This window comes from Pelodiscus sinensis, chromosome 2 (genome assembly GCF_049634645.1).
Source record: "Pelodiscus sinensis isolate JC-2024 chromosome 2, ASM4963464v1, whole genome shotgun sequence".
Taxonomy (NCBI): Eukaryota; Metazoa; Chordata; order Testudines; family Trionychidae; genus Pelodiscus; species Pelodiscus sinensis.
The window spans coordinates 187,500,722-187,516,978 of NC_134712.1; the positions used below are offsets into that span (position 1 = coordinate 187,500,722).

Below are 16,257 nucleotides of genomic sequence, written 5' to 3' on the forward strand. Positions count from 1 at the left end.
GACACAATGGCCAACATTTGCAGACTCTGGCTGCATTCAGTGACATTTGCATTGCAAAAAGGATCATTTTTATTTAAGTTTCTAAATACAGATTTAGGAGCCAACATTAATATACTCATGTCTGAAAACGTTGCCACTGCTATCAGGGAGGACTGATTTACATCAATGTAATTTAAATGAGCAAGCAGGAATCCTTGGTGTAAATAACAGATTTTAGTCTTGTTTTGTATTTATAGTTATTTCCCTAAAGAAATGTCCATTCTCATTGGCTGGCTGAATGTTAAAACATGTTGATCTTCATGTTAACTATGGTACTTCTCTGTTGCTAACCAGGAGAATACACTACATATATTTTAGTGTTTATATGCCTGGACTACTTTTATTCAGATTTTAAATTTATAATTTTTTATTTTATTATAGAATGAAGAATTATGCATTTCTCATTTACCATATAAGTATTTTTTTAGTCATGATTTGTATCAAGCTGCATTTGGATAAAAATTGGAATTAAAGTAAAATGCATACAATTACATTTTAAACTTGTTATTAAATACTACTTTAAATAAAATACATGAGAAATAAAGTCTAGCCAAGCAATGATTTGTATCTAAACCAAACTGATTTATTACATAAAAAAAATAGTAGTATATGTAGTTAGTGAAGTGAACTGATTGTTTGTGGTCACCCTGTCCTTCAGGATTTTAAAACTAGTAGATCTTATCCTCTCAGCCTTCTAGGTGGGAAAAGTAAAACAAGCTTTCTTACTTTATCAAATCACATTGTGTTTCTCAACTTTGAATGAACTACTCATTGAACTTATCTAGTCCAATAAACTAAAAAGATTATATTCTCTCTGTATCTGTAGAATAAACTTATTGCTGTCAAATCTGATTTAGCACTTCAACAAACTTTGGCTTCAGGTGCTTATCCAGTGGCTTAACTATCTTTAAAACTTGTAGCAAACACATACTGTTTGAATATTTTAACATATTATAGTAAGTTTGGGTTTTAACGTGATTGTCATAATTGGAGAGAAAAATCAGTATTGTATATGGAATTATCACAGGATCTCTGATTACAGTATTACATTAAAATATATTATGTCTAGTATATTATCATAATTTTGTACAAACGGCATACTGTATTTTGGGTACTGATAGCTAACAAATGCGCTATTTCCGCCCCCAGCCATTAGTTAAAACAGTCTGTAGACCTGTGCATATTAGTAAATATATTGCATGTGTAGATTACTTCCCTTGGGACACTGGCTCAGATTTGCTGGCTAGAGTGTTGAATGGGACAGAGCAAAGTCTTCATCTAACCTCCATCCTCATCTGCTCAAATGCATTAAAAAAAAAAGTAGCAGTCCTTGGTGCCTGCTCACTCTTTTGCACCTTCATGAACTGCAGGTGGTTTATTGAAGGGAACAGGGCTTCTGAGACTAACCATCTGGCTCATGAATTGCTCCTACTGTCCATTTTTCAGGGTTTATGACAAAACCATAGCTGAACCCTTTAACTGTAGGCTTTCTTGTCTTTTTTCACTTGGCAAAACACCTAGAATACCTGTGAAAACAGCAGCAATGCTCAATGAGTATGAAAATAGAGATAGCAGCTGTCTCAGGCTTATAAACACATGGTTTTGGTGGTTGTATTCCTGCTTACATTTAAATTCATTTTATCAATCCTTTAGGGTTGGTTTGACACTATGATTCCCATGTACCATTAGTACTTACATATTTGTCCAATTGGCTGTGGTATCCTGAAGTGCAGGCTTCCTCACGGCTGCCGTTCCTTAGCTTAGCTGAAGTGCTAGTCAGAGCTCCATCATATCTTCAGTTTCCGTGGCCCATGGGACTGACTGCCTACCTGCTCTCCCCACCTGCACTCCCTTTCTTTTTGAAAGGCAAACAACAAAAGGGTTTGTTTCACCAGCTCTTCATTTGATTTCCTTGGAGTAAATCAAGAGCAGCTCCGAGCTGCAAAATGGAGTTTCCAGGATTTTATGATTATGACCCACAGTATTATTACTATTTTTAATCTCATTAATATTGACAAACTGAACAGGTTTAGTCACTAGACAAATTTCTGATCAATAAATTACTCTGTTTAACAGGATTCAAAGTTTAGCTTTTATTTGGTTTTAAATTAAAAAAATAAATTTTGTTATTAAATGGGTCTAACTAATGTTTACATATTAGTTTACTTGCTTTAGAATTCCCCCAGAGACACAATAAGGTATATCACCCAAACAAAAAACCTTTGTAAGAAAGATCAATAGTAGCATAATTCCGTTAAACTGAAAAAAAAGTCTTATATGTTTACAATGAATGTTAGAAGTAAACCTCTGGGTTTAGTGCCATCCAGATCTAATTGCCATCTCAAAGTCAGTTATATTCAGGATACTATACCACAGTGCTAATGTCATCAGCTTCTTCTGGTTTCTTTTGCCTGCTTGGCAGGGATTTCAAGTACTCAAGGTGCCTTCTTGCATCCTCTTGATTTTGCCGCACATAATAAACCACATAGGATATCACCATGGTGAACCAGCCAAACATGGTAACTAGCATGGCATAATCAGTAGTCTTTTTAGGAAGGTTACAAAGGTCTGCATCATTGGCAGCATTGAGGAATGGTCTCCCAGCATGTTCATCTAACACAGAAGTCTTACAGATGACGTTGTTGGCTGTTTCATGGTTGGAAGCCATACTCCTCAGGACCTGCTGCAGAGTACAGTCACAGTGCCAAGGATTGTTTGCAATTCTGGCTCTGGCCTTTAAGTTATTGAAAGCATTTTTGTGCACACTTTGAATACGGTTGTCAGACAAGTCCAAAGTCTGTAAGGTTTCTGCCACTCCTTTAAAGGCATGTTCATCTATAAATTCAATACCGTTTTTGGATAAATTGAGGACTCTCAGTTGATGCAAGTCCTTAAAAATTTCATTTGGGATGGATGTTATCTGATTAGAGTCCAAATAAAGTAAGACTGTTTCAGGAGGAAGATCTCTGGGTATTTCCTTGAGATTGGCATTGCTACAACTGACATTTAAACCTCCAGAATGAGAACAAAGGCAGCCTTTTGGGCACATACTGGCAGAATGAAAGCACAGTATCATAAGGACAAAACTTTGTAAGAGCAGACACATGGAGAGGGAACGAGTTAACCACAGGTCTACCAAATGCATGCTGGGATGTCAGCATAATCATACAACCATTTCTGATTTACCCAACAGTGACGGTAAAGGATTCTGTACAGCCAAAGTGTAGCTTCATTTTCTTCAGCAGAATTAGTAAAAATGGACTAACAGGTAGACTTCCTCATGGTCACTATTCTTCTTAAAAATAGATCTAAAGAGAGAAAAAAAAGGTTCCTTAGATAGCACAGTACAATCCCAGATTAGTCCATTTAAAAGGAAATAAGTGAAATCTAACTGAAAAGTATTGCACAATGGTCTAATATCCTATCAACACACAGGAGAGTTACTCAATTAACTCCTATTAGCATTCATTTGAGTTTAGTACTAAAATTGAAGCACATTTTTAAGATGATACACCATAATAGTCCTGAACTACAGAGGTTTGGTCTTAATATCAGACATTTATTATAAGAAACAGCAGTTTGTCTTTATCATGAACTTACTAAAGTAACAGCCATAAAATGTAATTACATTTTTTAAGTCCAATAGCCGGCAAATTAATAGGATTTTCAGTTGAACACCAGCTTCAGTGACAAAAAAGACCAGTATTCTTGCAGTTAATGACCTCATAAGAAAATACTTCTTATTTTAAATACAAATTAGAGAATTTAATTGAGGAAACATTTTTCTGAAAGTCTCATTTTAAAAACAACTGAGCCAAATATTGCTGGAAGACACAATATAAATTCATATCACATGTGTATATTTCCCCCTTCAGTTTCTTTTTTGCTTTTGATCGTTTTGAATCTTTTAGTTCAAGGAATTTTGCTAGATCTGTAGAGTTCTAAAGAAATATATTTAATCTTCCATTTTACATCTAAAAAGATTTAAGTAACATACAGAAAACAGAAATAAAACACATTTGTAGCCATTCTAGGTCCATTTGTTTCCATTCACACACTTTCTCAATTTTTAGTGGGTCAGACATTTTCAAACTTTTTGAGTTATATGTTTTTAACTCAATGAAAACTGAAATCCCGTTAGGGAAGGGTTTGTGAGATTCCATGGGGAGCAGAGGATATCTATGTTGCCATCACTGTTGCTGGCACTGGTAGATCCTGTAGCATTCATGAAATACACTTTTCAGTGGCTCGCCACAGCACTAGCTCTCTATATTACTGAATATTTTAACCCAATTATATATGAGTTTTAGTAAATCACTTTGCTGAAGCAGTTACATTAGGGCAAAACACACCTTCCAATATTGCTTTATGTATCAGGTGTGTTACATGTGAGTATTCCACTGCTGCTTCAGTGGAATGTCTGAACTTTTACAGAATCCTACAAGAGCCTCCTACAGAGAGTATTTGCAAGACGCTACCACATTTACTTTTACAATGGTGAGCTGGGAGAGGACTTGCAGGAGCCCTTTGTTACCAAAGGTGGCATTCTAGCTCCATAAACAGAATCTCAGTTTTCATTTAAAAAAAACAAAAAACCAGTTCTATCCTTCTGCTTGCTAAGCTAACCTTGAAAATGTAAAATGAAGGAAAACAAATGTTAAAAAAAGATTCACTAAGGTTGAAGGAAGCAGAAGCGGGGCTCTCAGTCTTCAAAAGGGAGGCTAGGCAGAACATAAATTTCTATGCCACGGACTATGTAAAGTAAGTCCATTGGGAAGTATCCTTAAGAATCTTCTTACTTAACCTCCCTTGAAGCTTTAGGTCATCCCCGTGACCAGTGCTGTGATCATGGAGGGCAAAAAACATTTATAGTAGGAGATACAAAAAAATTTGTTTAATTAGCCTGTCCAAACACATTTAATGCTTGCTACAAAAAAGCTTAGTGCTTGTTTAGTTCTTTCTGAGGCTAAGATGGACTTGGTAGCTCTACATGCTTGTGGTGGTGGGAGCTGCTGCAAGAGGAACTCTTCTCTGCGAGGTTAACCAACAACCCCATGATCCCTGCCAGCTACTCCAGCAGCATGAGTGGGCCAAGCTGCTGATGCACTGTCAGGAAGTTCTGCAGTAACTGAAGCTCTCTTCTCCCCTCCAGAGCCTGCCTGCCCAGCCCCAGCCTGAAGCGTAAAGAGCTGAAACAGACCCTGCACACCACTAAGGGAAAACCTTCTGTCCCAGCCTTCACTGCCCACCCATAAGTCAGAGCAGGCACACCCACTTCCGTAGGAGAGATTTACATTCCTTCATTTTTAGTTTGACTGTGACGGGGTGACCTCGGCCCCGCACTGCAGAACAGGCTGTGGGCTGGGCTCCATTGGCTGAAAGCGCCCCTCCCCCGCGGCCTTACTGGGCATGCTCACAGGCGAGCTGCAGTATAAAAGGCCCTGAGACACTCAGGCAGGGCTGACCGCCGAAGGGGAAGGAGCTGCGGAGAGAGCTCCAGAGCGGGAAGAGCACTCGGCACATTTAGGGGAAGAACCCCCGGCTGAGCAAGCGGTGGCCTGAACCACTGCCCATAGGGCCTGGCTGGGACCCGGTGGAGTGGGAGGGCCCGGGTCCCCCAACCCCTCCCTCTGCAGCGCTCCTAAGCCTGTGGACTGGGCCTCAGGGCCGTATTTACTCCAATAGAGGGGAGCACTGAAAGGACTAGGCCTTAGGGCTGTATTTACCCCAATAGAGGGGAACGTTGAAAGGACTAGGCCTCAGGGCAGTATTTACTCCAATAGAGGGGCGTATTGCAAAGACTGGGCTGCAGGGCCGTACTGACCCCGATAGAGGGGCACCACAAAGAGTAGGCCATATTTATCCCAATAGAGGGGAGCATTACAAGGACTAGGCCTCAGGGCCATATTTATCCTGATAGAGGGGAATATATCAAGAGACCAGGCCCAAGGCCATATTTACCCCCAACAGAGGGGAGTGCTACTCCGACTGGACCTCGGGACCATAATGACCCCGATGGGGGAGGAACGCTATAGGGACTTAGGCCACTGAGCCACACTAACCCCCTAGAGGGGGGATCTGGGATTCCGACTCTGGCCATTGGACCATACAGACCCTGATAAGTGGACCCATGAAGGAGTTTGACCACTGGAATCCGCACGAGGAGATCGCATCCCTCAACACTGACCATTTCTTGAATTCAAACCTAAACAGAAGATTCCCATCACAGCAGTCTCTGGGGCTGGTTCTATGACTAAACTCCAAACTTCTTGAAGAATCTCACTCCGCACAGAAACAACACGATGCCAATGAAAGAAGCCCATAAGCAGTGGGACTCTCTCATTCTCTCGGAAAATTCTGACCACAAAACATCTGTACCATGGCTTATAAGTGGAAAGACTCAAGCTCCATCACATGATACATATCCTTTTCATCTTGAACTTCTTCCTGTAAAATATTTATTTAAAATGTCTCTTTCTTTACTTCTTCCTGGGAGACATGTGATGGATCATAAATGAGGTACTGACATTAAGTCACTAACCTAGCTCAGTATCACAAAGGTGGCAAGTTTGGTCTTGTTACCTACTGCTCATATTCTGCAACTTTTTTACTAACAAGTAATACTGGAATCCTTCTACAGGAACACCCAACAGCAATGAGACTCCCCCTCAAGCTATTTCAAGTAGCCTGCAGGCATCAGAATTGCTGATTTCACAGCAAACCAAGTATTATCGTTGTTCTCTTCACTAGGGCCTGCGGCTCAGACACTACATTTATTAAACTGCATTGAAATGAGTATTCAATATATCCTAGTGAGAAAGCAAGGTATAACTTGATCTTTGGCATATGCCCAGATGTGCAGCTACATCAGTGTTTTCCATGACATGAGTCAGTATCAGTAATCTGGGTATGAAAATGCAAGAATTAGCTTTATGAACTGTGAAAGATTTGATAGTTATCAATCCAATGAAAAATAATTCTCCATACAACAGATGCACAACACCATATTTCTACCATGATGTTACTGGACAACTATTTAATGAATGCAGAATATTAATTATAACTAATATTCTGTGAGTAATTCCACTTACATAGCAGGAATCTTTTTGGAGAGCTGTGTCAGCAGGTCTAAGATCCTGGGAGTTGTGTACAGAAAAGTAAGAGGTGGGTGACATTTCAAAGAGAACTTGAGTCCACCCAAACAATCAGATTTACAAACACCATCCTGAACTCTAAGAATGCTGATAAGCATCCAAGTGCAGAACAATAGCAAATGTTTCTATTTTCCTTCCTTCTGCACATTACTCTATGCTGACTGCCCAGAGTGGTCCAAATGCTACAAACTGAGACTTGAGAAATAACGTAATTGTTATTTTAAACTTAATGTACTCTTGAGACTGCTGACAGTGGTTACGCAGGAGGCCATTTATGACTACTACTCATTGTGCTAACCGAAGCTTGTTTTAACTTTACATCCTCCACACCTCTTCACCCTTCATTAGTCCAATTCGTCCACCAGTTATGTTCTTTTGTAGACTACTTTGTAAGCTTGTTGGAACAGGTACTGACTGTTTAAGTGTTCTTCACAGTGGCTAGCATTATGGAGTGATGATCTCTGATTGGAGCCTGCTGGTGCTACTGGAATATAAACAAACAAATAATAATAAGAAAGCATCCAAGCCAAGTGGCTGTCTAATGCAAAGGATGTGAATACTTTAGAAATGTCCTAAACTTACTAATTTACATTTCATTATTCATACAAAGGTTTATCCACATATTTATGTGTTATTCATTGCTTGCTATAAAAAGTAACAATCAACAATCTTAGTGCATGGTATTTCTTGAGAATTAATGACTAGCTAGGGATGACAGTCCTTAGCTATACCTTTTTTCCCCCCATTCTCTTATATACAAATGCTACAAATCTAAATACTAATTGGGTAAACTAAACTGCCTGTTAATCAATGAGGACATTGAGGGCATGTCTACATTAGGAAATTATTTCAAAATAACTAAATTAGAATTAACTCCCGAAATAACAAAAATCAAAATAGTGTGTTCCCACTTTGGGAGAGTCTCAAAATTAGTCTGAGGCAGGCCCCCTTAATGTGGATGTGCTACCTTGACTCAGAGCCCCAGAAAGCACTGGGGAGTAATTACTTTGAATTACTTTGGGGAATAGTTATTTCAAAATAGCAACAGTCCATAGTAATGCTATTTTTAAATAATAATTTTGAAATAAGCATAACTCCCTGAGGAAAGAAGGAATGCAGATTTCGAAATAACAAACTTGGTAGCATGGACACTCCACTTATTATTTCAATATAAGAGGGGTCATTTCAAAACAACTCCCTTATGTAGACCAGGGCTGATACAGCTCTGTGTGAATACAAATTTTGTATCCGTACTTGTATCTGCAAAAATAAGCCGCAGATATCCGTGCTGACATCTGTGGATGCAGATGCCCCTGGATATCCACAAATCTTCAGGGTTCTAGATAAAACATTTTCATCCACATTTGCACCTGTATCCGCAAAAATAAGACACAGACATTAAAGCACTGGCTCCCACCTTTACTGCCTGTTTGGGAGGGAGGAAGGGGGGCAGCTCAGTTGAACCAGCATGCACGGAGAGCCAGCTTAAAAGCAAGCTTCCCCATGTGTATTGGCTCCTACCTGCACTACCCCACCACACTGCAGCTTTTGATAGGCAGCAGCGCAGGGAGGGAGGGCAGGTGGCTCTGCAGGATACGGTGCTCATGGGGAGCTGGCTTTTAAGCCAACTCCCTACAATCACCTGCTCCCAACTGCCCCGCATGCTGCTGCCTCTAATACAGAGGCAGCCAGGTGAGGAGTTTGCATGTAGTCATAGGGTATGTCCTCACTAGCCCTCTAGTTCAAACTAGGGAGGCTAATGTAGGCATTCGAAGTTGCAAATGAAGCCCGGGATTTAACTATCCCGGGCTTCATTTGCATCTTTCCGGGCGCCGCCATTTTTAAATGTCCCTTAGTCCGAACTCCGCGCCCGTGGCTACACGCGACCCGGAGTAGGTAGTTCGAATTAGGATCTCTAATTCAAACTACCTTTACTCCTCGTGGAACAAGGTGTACCAGTAGTTCGAATTAAAGATCCTAATTCAAACTACCTACTCCGTGCCGCGTGTAGCCGCGGGCGCGGAGTTCGGACTAAGGGACATTTAAAAATGGCGGCGCCCGGGAAGATGCAAATGAAGCCCGGGATATTTAAATCCCGGGCTTCGTTTGCAACTTCGAATGCCTACATTAGCCTCCCAAGTTCGAACTAGGGGGCTAGTGTAGACATACCCATAAGGACTAACTGATAACACACAGGCTTATCAGTTAATTGTTTAAATGTCTATATGCTAACATCCCTAATTCTAGTGAGAACAATAGAAAAGAGCATGCACTCTGATGAGTCACATATAGTAAGACAAATATAAGAAGGCAGACCAAGAAATAATTTGAAGAGCAACTAGCTATGGACACAAAAACTAAAAGCAAAAATAAAGTTAAAGTACATCAGAAGCAGGAAGCCTGACAAATGGTCAGTGGGGCAACTTGATATTTGAGGTGAGGTTTGTCTGTAAATGGGTGACAGGAGAGGGATCACGTGAGGGTTACCTGTTGTGCTCCCTCCCTCTGGGGCACCTGGCACTGGCCACTGTCGGCAGATAGGATACTGGGCTAGATGGACCTTTGGTCTGACCCAGTATGGATGTTCTTATGTTCTTGTATGCTAAAAGAGCACTCAAGGAAGACCAAGCAATTGCAGAGAAGCTAAATGTATTATTTGCATTGGTCGTCACTGCAGAGGATGTGAGGGAGATTCCTATACCTGAGATGTGAAACTTATTGTCAGAGGATGCTATGAAAGGAAAAATATGTGAGCTGGCAACATGACTATGATTTCAAAAATTACCAAGGATCATCTAAAGTTTGTTGAGATCCATCTACAAAGTACTCAATAATTAAATCTAACAATTGATAAACTAAAACAATCTCAAATGAAAACTCACAACCTACATTAGAGGCAGTGTAAAACAAGGAGTGTATTGAAACACTTATTTTGGTGTTGTCTCAAACTTGCTAGCAGAGCCACCCTTCCATAGGATGGTTCAGAGCATCCTCCTCAGGCCTCACGCTTGGGGAGGGGGGGGGAGAGAAGGGGCACAGCAGAGCAGGGTGGCCTGGGCCCCCTTAGGGATGGCCCTGCTTGCTAGGCTCCCTAGATGAAGAGTACCTAAAATTCATGGGGTCAGGTTAATTAGAATTAAATTAAGAGAGAGAAGTAAAATACACCCTTCTGGTGGGCTGGCCTGGAGGAGCAATTTTGTCTTCTATTGGAGCCCCAGAAAACCTCTAAAAATGAAAACCACAGATGCGCAGAGCCAAATCAAGTGCCTTCCCTAACCTCCCTGGCCACACTGCCTTTCTGGCCAGCCCATTACACTATCTTCCATAATACAATGGTTTTTTAACCATTTTCACATCTCCTGATGGGTCTCTTACCAACAGGGAAATGTGCCAGGTACTGTGCTGTCGCTGTGAAGCAAATCTTAGCCTCCTAAATTAGATTTTGCCTTTGTTTTACCCACGAAATGCAAGATACCCACTGCTGACCTCAGTGAGTGCACAATTTTGCCTAAGGAGCACTTGTAATTATAAAAACATGGGCTCTTTTTGTTCCAAATAAAGCAAAACACTTTCCACCTAAAGAAACAAGTTGAATGAGTTCCCAAGGAAAGCTGGAAATCATCAAGAAAAGGATAGACAGAAATCACATAATCCCACTATATAAATCCACCGTACACTGACATCTTGATTACTGCATGCAGATGTATTAGAATAGGAAAAGGTTCAGAAAAAGGGGACAAAATGATTAGGATATTGAATGGTTGCCATACGAGGAGAAAATAAGAATGGGAATTTTCAGCTTAGAAAAGAGACGACTATGGGGGATAAGAATAGAGGTCTATAAGGCCATGTCTAGACGACATTTTAATTTCAGAAGAGGATATGCAAAATCCATGAGAATTTTCATATCTTCTTCTGATCGCTTTTTTGAAAGCAGGTCTTTCGAAAGTGAAATTAGTCTGGACGCAGGGGTTTTTTTTGTTTTTTTTTTTAAACCAACTTTTTCAAAAAAACACATAAACCTACTTTTTTCAGGAAGAGTGGTTTTTTTGAAAGGTGTTTTATTTTTCCAAACCCCGCCACCCCCCACATCCAGACTACTTTCACAAGACCAGCTTTCAAAAAAGCAATCAGAAGAAGATATGCAAATTCCTGCAGAATTTCCAAATCCTTTTTCTAAATTAAAACATAGTCTAGAAGTGCCCTAATATCATGACTGGTGTGAGAAAGTAAGCCTTTACTTACTCCTCCTAATTACACAAGAACTAGGGATGACTACATGAAATGAATAAGCAGCAGGTTTAAAATAAACAACAGGAAGTATTTGGTCACACAATGCACAACCACGGTGTAGAACTCCTTGACAGAGGATCTTGTGAAAGCCAAGACTATAACAGAGTTCAAAAAAGTACTAGAAAAGTTAAATAGATAATAGATTCATCAATGGCTATTAGCAATGATGGGCAGGGATGGTGTACCAAGCCTCTGTGTGTCAGAAGCTGGGAACAGGTGATGGGAATGGATCACTTGTTCTGTTCATTCCCTCTGGGGCATATGGCATTGGCCACTGTCGGCAGACAGGATACTGGACTAGATGGATCTTTGGTCTGACCCAGTATGGCCGTTCTTAGGTTAAGTTCTAAGAAGCTAGTATATCTTTGTATCCTGCCCTCACTGCTCTCTTCAAGGAAATGGAAGATGGCAGCATGCATTTCAATGTTAGAAACTTTTGATAGATATTACATGTAGGTTAAAAAGTATAAACACAGCAATATCCAAGGTGAGAAAGTTCAGATTATGATCTTATTCAGGGCCATTTCTCCCAGAAAGATACCCACAAGGTTATTAGAGATGAAAGTGATAGACACATAGCACTAAGATGTATTGTACTTAAGTCATTCCATATGCAAAGGATACTTGATATTACACTTGCAACAGACATATAACTTGTATGGATCATATTTATGGAGAGACCTCTCATATTCTCATGTTGGTTCTGTTTTCCTATTTCTACTTTTCAATAACATACATGGTTAGAATATTACCCACCTCTACCCCGTTTCTACTGAAGGGCTGGATCCTCAGCTCATGTAAACTGGCGTAGCTATACTGACTGCAAAGAATCTGGCCCACAGCTTTTATTTGTTCTTACTGATGTGGAGCTTGTTACTGAGATATGAGTGGAATTTATTATTGCTGAAGCTTACATGCTCAAGTGAGCAGGAAAGAAAGAAAAATGTGGTGAAGAGGAACAAAAATGTGGTGAAGAGGAACCAATTCATCAATTGAAAGGGATGACCTGTCAGTTGAGCTATGATCCGGTTTAACCTGTGTATTCTGCCATTATTCTATTTCCAGGGGGAAAAAGTATGAATCGTTACTGATAATACTTTAGTTTCCATAAAAACATTATGAAATTCATAATGCTCCACCAATAAACAAATTCTTTCCAAAATCAGCTGAGTTAAACTATTGATTTGATGTCTTAAAAAATTAAACTATCTGATATTTTAAAAAACTTTAACTACCACCAGATGCTTTGCTGTTGACAATTTTAGACACGGTACTCTTAAAAAGTTCTGCTTTGAAAAGTGTCATTGTAAAAATAGTACCATGGAATTCTGTTTTTGTTATGGCTCACTGATTCCATATCCAATTTCTCTAGTTTACAAGTTTTTTTTTTTAAAGGGGATTTCCTCTTGTAACAGATAATCCTAAAAGGACAGCCTGGTGCTTCAAATGTCAAGCCAGGTTCTTTTATCCTCACACATTATTACCACCAATGAGAGAGATTTTGAAGTCTAAATTATGCCTTCTGCTTGAGCAACTCTATCATCTTCAAAATAGCCCCCCCGGCCTGGTCTACAATGGGAGCTTAAGTTGAACTTAGCTGCAATTAGATTGATTTTTTTAAACGAGTCCATGCCACCAAGCCTGTTCTATCGACTTTAAGGGCCATTAAAGTATATTTTTTAAATCCTGCTTTCATGAGAAGTAACTGCTAAATTTTAGCTTGCATGGTCGACTTTGTGATAGCGCAGACGCAACGCTTTGGAAGTTGACTTTTTGGTCTCCAGGAGATGTTCCACAATACTCAGCAGTGACTGCTCTGGCCACGACTTACAACGCTACTGTTCTCCAGATAGACAGGAAAACTCCTGGAAAAATGTGAATTCCATTTCTAATGGGGCCAGAGTGGCAAGCAGATGTTACAGCAGGCAACACACCTGAGCAGTACGCGTGACCATGAGTTCAAGTCACATGAGCTCTACTAGCTCCCAGGGTCACAGATGAACACCAACATGAAGCATGGAAGAGATCCTGGACTTCACTGCTGTGTGAGGAGAGAAATCTGTTCTCACAGAACTGCAAACCTGCAAAAAGAGCGCAGATATCTACGCCAAGACTGCAAAGGGCAGGGAGGAGAAAGGATATGCCAGGTATGTCCAGCAGTGCCATGTGAAAATAAAGGAGCTGAGGCAGCTGTCCAAAAGACAAAGGAGGCAAAGGGACAGTCTGGAGCATCTCAAAAACATGCCACTTCTACAAACAGATGAATAAAATCCCTTGGGGTGGAACCCAACCAGCTTCCCAAGTCAGGCCATGGATTCCTTCCAAGACACTCCTCAAGCAGCAGCGTGGAGGACTGCATAGTGGAGGAGGAAAATGGTGAGCAGGCAAGCAGGGCAACCAATGTCACCGAGAGCCAGGAACTTTTTATAACCTTGGAGACAATCCCCTCCTCCAAGGACGTCTCACAGCTGGGCACTGATCCTAGGGAGTTCACGTTTTTAATCAGGCTACAAGTGATTTAAGGCAATTGGGTGTGATCTGTGGTGGCCACTGTGCCTACACAGCAGGGGATCTCTGGAACAGCTTGTAATGTGTCTGGAGACAGAGCAGAAATCCTCCCTGAATCTCCACAAAGCTCTCATAGAGCAACTTTTTAATCCTTCTCACAAGGTTTCTGGGGAGGCCAGCCTCACTCCGTCCTCCACGGCAGGACACCGTTCCATGCCAAGCCAGCAGTACATGGTCTGGCATCACTGCACCGCAAAGCACTGCAGCATAAGGTCCAGTTTTTTGGCCACATTCAGTTGGCATCTGATCCCTAACACTGAGAGATTTGGAGAAGACTGATATCTTGGGTAGCAATCTGGATGAAGTGGGGGAAGCTATTAGCTGATGCCTTTACAGTAAACCTCTATTTGCTCATCCTCAATAAAGCATGGTAGAGCTCTGCCTGCTCCTGTGCGAAGGGAAAGTTGCACTCTCCTGGCAAACGGGGTGCTGAACACATGGTCGTCATGTGATCCCCTGCCCTGCCGCCACACCCAGACCCTCTCCCACCTCCTGCCCATAAGCTGGTGCCCTGGCCTGTCCCTGATCATGCTTGCCACCAAATCGAGTCCAGCTGCTCTCCTAATAACTCTAAGGTGTACTTGCTGCATAGTGGCCACTTAGAAGCATATCTGTGGCTTTGTACATAACACATCCCTATTGTCTTTAGGACATTTTATTCTACCAGATTAGATTTTACACTCTACAATTTATCTCCTGTGAAGTCTGCCCTTCACTTTTTGTTACAGCAGGAACAGCAGTCAGCCTGCTGCACACTTCCCCAGTCCTGCCAGCTGTCCACCTGGCACAAATCTGCAGGTGAAAATGGACTAGGGAAGAGATGCTCAAGGAACAAATTCAATCTACCAACTTGGACAGGGAGCGCCTAAGCGAGTGAAGGAATATGTTGCTGAAGGAAATGTGAACTGAGCATGAGGAAAGGAGAGAATGCAGGGAACTGGAAGTGAAGCACCAGGAGAAGGTCTTGTTGCCCATGGCAACTGTGATGAACTGCATGGCAGTTTTCCAGGATGCCTACCTGAATAGGCACCCTTTCCAACCCTTATGGCCCAACATTCCCTCCTCACGGAGTTCTACAGCCTCCACTCTGAGGGACCCTAGAACATGGGGGATGAGGGAAGAAGTCAAGGATAGTCTCACATTCAGTCCCCAAGGATGTGTCATGAAGCAAAAGGGCTGCCCTTGCAATTGTGATCACCCTCTTCCAAAGTTCCCACCATTGACTCCTTTTCTTTCCTTGCTTTGTTTCCTAAATAAAAATGCATGATTTCTGAATAACAGTCTCTTTGTTGCTTGTACTGGAGTGATGTGGGGTTACAGGCAAGCACACTGAATGCACCTTGTTGACAGCAACATGCAAGCCTCTCAAAACTGGCCATTCATAAAACTGTATTTCAAAGCCTCTTTGATTTGTACTGTACCTCGCTGTGCTCTCTTTATTGCCCTGGTATATGGTGTCTCTAAATCCCTGTCTAGGCACTGTGCCTTGCTCACCTACACTGCCAGATAATTTCCCCCCTTACTCTCACAGCAGACTACCACCACAATGGGAACGTTGCATTTGCTGAGATCTAACCTAGTTAGTAGACTGCAGAACCTCCCCTTTAAATGTCCAAAGGCTCACTGTACCACCATTCTGCACTTGCTCAGCCTATAGTTGAACTGTTCCTTACTGTGGTCCAGGCTGCCCATGTAAAGCTTTGTAAGCCACAGAAACAAGGGGTGGGCTAGATAGCCAAGGATCACTATTGGCACTTCAATGTCTCTGATGGAAATTTTCTAGTCTGGGAAAAAGTTCCACCTTGCAGCTTGCCAAAGAGGCAGGGATTCCTAAAGGTGCGAGCCTCATGCTCCTTTCCCAACCCTCCCACACTGATGTCAGTGTAAAGGCCCTTGTGATCTACCAGCCCGTGCAGCACCATTAAGAAGTACCCACTGTAGTAATGTACTTGTTTTCCAAGGTGGTCAGGTACCAAGATGGGTATTACTAACCTGACTGCCTTCTATGACTAGCTGGCTTTGTGGATATGGGGAAAGTGGTGGACATGATATACCTTGACTTTAGCAAAGCTTCCGATATGGTCTCCCAGGGTACGTCTATACAGCAATGTTATTTCGAAATAACTTTGTCCACGTCTACACAGCAGGCAGCTATTTTGAAATAATTTCAAAATACTGTCAAGCTGGAGGACTTCTGACTCTT

At 41.5% G+C, this 16,257-nt stretch overlaps 1 protein-coding gene across 13 annotated transcripts in view; it reads right to left on the reverse strand.

Annotated features, from left to right (window-relative positions):
• Positions 1–16,257, reverse strand: part of LRRC3B (leucine rich repeat containing 3B) — an 85,869-nt gene that overhangs the window by 23,474 nt on the left and 46,138 nt on the right. For 4 of the 13 annotated variants that reach the window (XM_075922008.1, XM_075922010.1, XM_075922009.1 and 1 more), the window contains 3 exons: positions 7,524–7,677; positions 2,411–3,347; positions 1,736–1,894 (listed from right to left, as the gene is read on the reverse strand). In XM_075922008.1, coding sequence (XP_075778123.1) covers positions 1,865–1,894; positions 2,411–3,184 — 804 coding nt within the window. In that variant the 5' untranslated portion in view covers positions 3,185–3,347; positions 7,524–7,677 and the 3' untranslated portion in view covers positions 1,736–1,864. Of the gene's footprint in view, positions 1–1,735; positions 3,348–7,523; positions 7,678–13,420; positions 13,568–16,257 lie in introns of all 13 variants that reach the window. The other 9 variants (XM_075922014.1, XM_075922018.1, XM_075922017.1 and 6 more) reach the window with 5 other exon arrangements.